At 45.4% G+C, this 6000-nt stretch overlaps 1 protein-coding gene across 3 annotated transcripts in view; it reads right to left on the reverse strand.

Moving 5' to 3' along the window:
• Window positions 1–3102, reverse strand: part of Adgrg6 (adhesion G protein-coupled receptor G6) — a 131594-nt gene extending 128492 nt beyond the window's left edge. For all 3 annotated transcript variants that reach the window (XM_038340104.1, XM_038340103.1, XM_038340106.1), the window contains exon 1: window positions 2630–3102. In XM_038340104.1, coding sequence (XP_038196032.1) covers window positions 2630–2631 — 2 coding nt within the window. In that variant the 5' untranslated portion in view covers window positions 2632–3102. The remainder of the gene's footprint in view (window positions 1–2629) is intronic.
• Window positions 3103–6000: the final 2898 nt, after the last annotated feature.

Raw genomic sequence — 6000 nt, forward strand, 5'->3', positions numbered from 1 at the left:
ATGTCAACTAGCATGGATGAGGTAATGATGTCATCCAGCTAGGAATAAACCATGGAAATATATACGTCTGGTCGCAAACACTACACATACTTTGTATTTAGTCTAAGTACTAGATAGTCTTTAAAAACTTCTTTCATCAGAAATGTAAATTCTATATGACATGTGGACAGTTGGAAGCATGACTGTGTCTGAAGACATTATCATCAGTTTATTTTCTAATATATAAATGAGATTTCTCTCAAATCATTATTTCCAGAAATCAGAGTGACACTTCAGTCAGACAGTAACAACCCTGAACTTCTAATATTTCCCATAAGCAAACAGACAATAGCCTCATTCACCATTCACATTGGACAGGCACAATGACATGTAACTTATATAAGCCATAAATGGAACAGTAGTTTCATGCACTGTGAGACCAACAAAAGCCAGCCTTGCAAAATCTACTTAATTTTTCGGAGCATGCAAAACACGCTGTTGTTACAACTCCTAAATATATTCATAATTATATTCTATAATTTCAAAATCTGAGTGTAGCAATATATAAATTTTTTCTCCACAAGGAAGATGTGACCAAGACATTCAAGAAGCCTGTGTATTTTTACTTACTGCAATTAAAATTTGAAAATATAGCTTAATTTACCATTTCAATATTTTCAACAAAATAACAGGAATATTATTTACCTTGGGCAGATTGGACCCATCTCCATGTTTTCTAACTTGCTCATCAGCCAAAAAGGGTTAAAACATCTCAAACCATTGCCCAGAAAATAATATGCATAATGCTCATGAAAGACACACACACAAAAATTCCATCAAAAGAATTTGGTAAAGAAATTTAAATCAAACTTAAAAGCCTTAGATGACTGCTTATTCATGATTCTACCCTGAGAAGTCATAAATTTAATCGCACCGAATTCAAATGGATTAAATAATTTAATTGCATTATCAAGAAAAATTTACATTACCTGTTGATGAGTTTCACAACTTTTAGGTAATCGCATTCGCATGCAGTTGCGCACATGTGTGTGTTTGTGTGTGTGTGTGTGTGTGTGTGAGAGAGAGAGAGAGAGAGAGAGAGAGAGAGAGAGAGAGAGAGAGAGAGTAACGTGTGTGCACGCACGCGCATGCGTGTGCATGCCTTATGTGGTCGTGTGTGTGTGTGTGTGTGTGTGTGTGTGTGTGTGTGTGTGTTGCTTTTAATTCCATGTACTCTAGATATCCAGGGAGGCAGTTGATATCCAGGAAGGCTGAAAGAAAACAGCCTAAATATCTCCTGTGAAGAACTGGGGTATGTTTTCAGGAAAACTGAAGTTGGAAACGAACTTCACAGTCGTTTCAAACCTGTTGCCTGCGTAGGGGAACGAGTCTTATGGTAGATGGCTGGCTCTATCCCAAAAGAAATGCTTACAAGGTATCCATTTGCCTCTTCCACTGCCATAAGCAACACTGTAAAACTCGCAGGTGTGGCATTTCTTCAAATGGAGTTTTAACAAAAATAAGTGGTATTTATTACAGGGCACAGTGCCAGGTTCAGAGCTGCAGCCTGGAGGGTGAAGCTGGCGTGCTCTGTGGCACCTTTTAATGTGTTTGGGGTTGCCGAACGGGACAGAGCAACGAAGAGGGCAAAAAGACTCAAGACCCTGGCTGGGTGCTAACTTGGAAAAGGAAATAGAAGTGGAAATAAGTAAGGATGGAGTCGTGGAGCGAGGGAAGTATCAATTTCTGTAACTCCTCAACATGTTAGTGGAAGTGGGCAAAAATTCTGTCAGGTGTCTGCCCCAAAATAAATAAAACGGCAGAGGGTAAAATTACACACCATGAGAAAAAAAATAACCGCTAAGTTGGCCCCAAAGATAAGTGTGGCCCTTGTGAGAACCATTGTCCAGTTTGGAAGGCCAGGCAGTGCGCGTGGCCGCTCTTTCCTCGGGTGCCTCCGAGCACTTCACAGCTTGGGTGGCAATTCCATCCAAGCAAAACCTTGTATAGCTTTTCCTGACCGTCTCACCCTCTCCCCCATGCCTCCTACTTGTAATTCTACAGGAAGCCCCTATCAAGTTCCTTAATTACTTTTTTATCTACGTAGTACATTGAGACAACTTTTCTGAGATTTCCAAAGAAAAAGACGCAGGGTTGGAGAGGTCGCAATGAGGAAAAACTCATTTAGATATCTTAAAGATCTAAGAAGGACTTCTACAAGCAAAGGTGACAGCACAAAGCCAACATCTGCCCCGCTCAGCAGTACCTTCCCAGGCCCCAGGTGTTGATCCAGGGAGCGCTATCTCCGTAGAGCCAGGGCTGTGCAAGCAGCTGCACCGTCGGTTAGTTCTTGTTTAATTTGAATCCAAACCACGTTCTCCCCATACTTGAAGCCCTGCCTTTCTGCTGCTGCTTTACAAAGCCTCCATGTGAAGAGTGAAGTTTACCTCTCTTTAGGGGAGAAAGGAAGAAACCAAGCAAGCCACACACACGCCCCAGCTGCATTTGCTAATACCCAGTCCCTGGTGCCTGGAGGAAAACCCTGAAGCTTCAGTTCCCGCAGTTGGTACCTTTCAAGGAACCGCTGAGCTAAGGGGAGAAGGGGACATAGACAGGGGTGCGAAGGGGTCCGAGCTGGGAGGCGACTTACATGCTGGCATTACTGCGCAGAGGTCCCCAGAGGCTACACGCTCATCCTCCTCCTTCACCTCTCTGCTCTCTACAGCCTGCGAGCTCCACCGAAGTGGGGACCGGGACGGCCGGGACCGCGCCCCGCAGGACCCTTCGTCACGCCCTTTCTGGAGAGTTCATAGGGTTTCCCGGCAGCTGCTCCTCGCCTGCGCGCGGGGCGGCGCAAGGTGGACCCCGGGCGCGCGCTGAGTTCAAGAGCGCGGGTCCCGCGCGTAGGGGCGCGGCCGACGGCGGCAGGTTCCGGCCGGCGCAGAACTTTCCCAATACTTGGGGCCAAGGGCTCCGGGGAGCCGAGCCGGATGGATGGCGATTCAAGCCTGCGGGGCTGGAACGGTGCGACCTGCAGAGTTCAGAGCCTGTGGCGTGGCTCTGGTCAGCCTCGGTTTACCCCTGGGGCTCAGGTGCGGCTCTGCGCAACCTCCCCGCGGTGGCCCTGGCTCTAGGCGGTCCGAAGGCAAAGGACAGTCCTGAAAGCTCACTTGCCCCACCCAGGGCCGGCCACCCGAGGGCAGAGGGAAAGGGAGAAGTCGCCACGCGGGGCGGTACCGGCGCGGGCGGCGGGGTTGGGAGACTGGCACAAGGCCAGCCGCAGCTCCGTGGAGGGGACCCAGATGACCTCGAGGTCACCAGCCTGCTGAGAGCGCCGAACCCCTCAGAGCCTGGGTGAAGAAGAGGAGCTCGGATTACAGGAGCACAGGCAGGCATCTGGCAGCCAAGCACCCGGGCCACCCCTTCCCCCTTCCGTGTCTCCTTCCCTTAAAAGAAAGAAAAAGGAAAAAAGAAAAAAAAGTAAAGAAAAGATGGGGGGGGGGGGATGGGAGCAGAGGAGGGTTTGGTATGCTTGGGGATATTTGCTTGCTTTTTTTTTTTCTTTAAAAAAAAAACTGTTTCTTTTCTTTTTGAGCGGGATTAATTTACAAATCCTGCTACTCACTAGGTAATGTCTAGTCAGAAGACCAGAGGATCCCTTCACACTGCATTGCCGGAGTAAATTCACTGAACGCTAGAGGTGGCCTTTCCAGACTTGGATACACATTCAGAGAATAGTCCCACTTGCACTGTGTGGGAACACATACAAATGCCATAAAAGCAGAATAACCTTCGTTGGTTAGCGGTAGAGAAGGGTAGGTAGGGGAAAAAGAGGTAAAACAGGATTTGAGGACAGACAGTACAGGCAAAGAAAGAGGAAGCTGGAAGGCCGCCAGCAAGCCAGACTACTTCTGGGCCAGTGTGTGTTCTTGTGATTTTTATCAGTATTTATTCTAATGGGGAAAAAAAGCACTAGAATTAATAGAGACTTGAACTGCGCCATTTAAGAAAATCGGAGACCCTTTTGGTATGACAGGTAGGGCAATGAGACCCAGGGAGGCAAAGTCTGCACAAACTATTTAGAAAAGACCCAGACTTTGAGAGTCAGGCGCACAGACTATCAGTTCAAATCTGCTTCTGTGACACCAGCTTTGTCCCAAGGATGTGTTTAATGTTCCACCCAGAACTTTTCAAAACAGCTTAATTTCACAGTTTTGTGGGTCTAGAATCTGGGTGCAGCTTAGCTCCGTGTCTACCACAAGACTGTAATCAAAACAGGAATTAAAGCTGCATTAGCTTCTGAAAGCTTCACAGGGAAGGAAAGGGTCCACCGAGAAGTGCTTCCATGAAGGTGTTCCACTCATACAATTCCATTTTGCTTACTCTTTGACAATGCTTATTCTCCTTCTCATTCCGTTCCTATTGACCCTAGTCCTTTCTACATTGCCAGATTCATGGCTTTTTGTTTGGTTCTGTGACCCCTTTAGTTTAACTACTGCCATCTGTAGTGATTATTGGATTCAAACTACCCATTGGAGCCTCAGGGAGTCACCACTAAAAGCTTTGTCTCCCCACCTTGAACTGACCAGTATCAAATCAGAGACAGTGTTTCTGGAGTTAGTTGGTGGCAGTGCATTCTGAGTCCTCCTCCAACCATGTGTGTCTGTTGATGGGAGCCCAACCTTCCAGACAGGATACGCGGACTTACGCAACAGTGTCATTATTGCTATGGAGGTAGCAACACTCTGATGGGAGTTGTGGCACTTGCAAGATTGAGACAAGAAGATGGAGTGTGTTTGAGGCCAGCCTCGGATCCTCCGTGTGGGTAGGGGAAGGAATTCCTACTGACTGAAATGTTGTTGCCTTTGATTGACAGCTCCCCATCTCCACTGATCCCTAACCTTTGGCAACCATCACTCTACACTCTTTCTTTGAGTGTCTACATTATATTCTCCATGTAATTAAACCACATGCCATTTGTCTTTATCCTTCAAAAGATAAATGGATTATTGGCTTAGTTAGGGTTTCTATTGCTGTGAAGAAATACCCTGACCACGGACACTCATTAAAAAATCATTTAATTGGGGCTTATTTACACATTCAGAGGTTTAGGCCATCATCATTAGGGCAGGAAACATGGTAGCATGCAGGCAAACATAGTGCAAGAGAATGAGCTAAGAGTTATATATCCTAATCCACAGGCAGCAGGAAGAGAGGAAAAGACACTGGCCCTGGCTGGATGTTCTGAAAATCCAAAGGTCACCCCTGTGACAAACTTTCCCCAACAAGCTACACCTACTCCCATCGAAGCCACACCTCTCAATAGTGACTCTCCCTATGTGGCATATGGGGGCCATTTTCATTCACACCACAACAATGAGGAAATTGTAACACACATACACACATATATTCACACATACACACAATAGGTAAAATAAAGAAATTTTTCCATTTTGAAAACAGATGAATCTAGATGATGTCATGCAAAGAAAACCGATTTAAATGTTAATCTCATCCTCAAGGCACATTCAAAATAATATCTGACCAAATATCTAAGCACCTGACCAAATCAAGCTAACAGATAAAATTAATCACCACATTAAACAAAACCAGGTGAAATTATTCTAGGAAATAGATAAGTGGTTATTGTGTGATCTACATGATTCATGCCTTAAGTTTCTACAGAAAAAAAAAATGTGAGTCATGGTTAAAATATTCCAGTGTGCCTTTCCTGGCCATTGGCCAGTATGTTAGGATTATCTGTATATTTTGAAATCCTTTCTCACAAAAAGAATTTGTTCTTTATTGTTGGAAGAGCCTGTGAGGGAAACAGTGTGTGGTGCAAAGTACAATCTTAATGCAGTAGGCCTGAGTTAAAACTCAACTGTACAGTTCGCCATCGCTGTGAATGTCTGCGGTTTATCCTGATTTAGAAAATACGGGTAACTAGTGATCATGCTTCAGTCAGATTCAATAAGCTAAGGACACAGAACACTCAGGGATTTCCCGGAATTTGGTGAT

This window comes from Arvicola amphibius, chromosome 8 (assembly GCF_903992535.2).
Source record: "Arvicola amphibius chromosome 8, mArvAmp1.2, whole genome shotgun sequence".
Taxonomy (NCBI): domain Eukaryota; kingdom Metazoa; phylum Chordata; class Mammalia; order Rodentia; family Cricetidae; genus Arvicola; species Arvicola amphibius.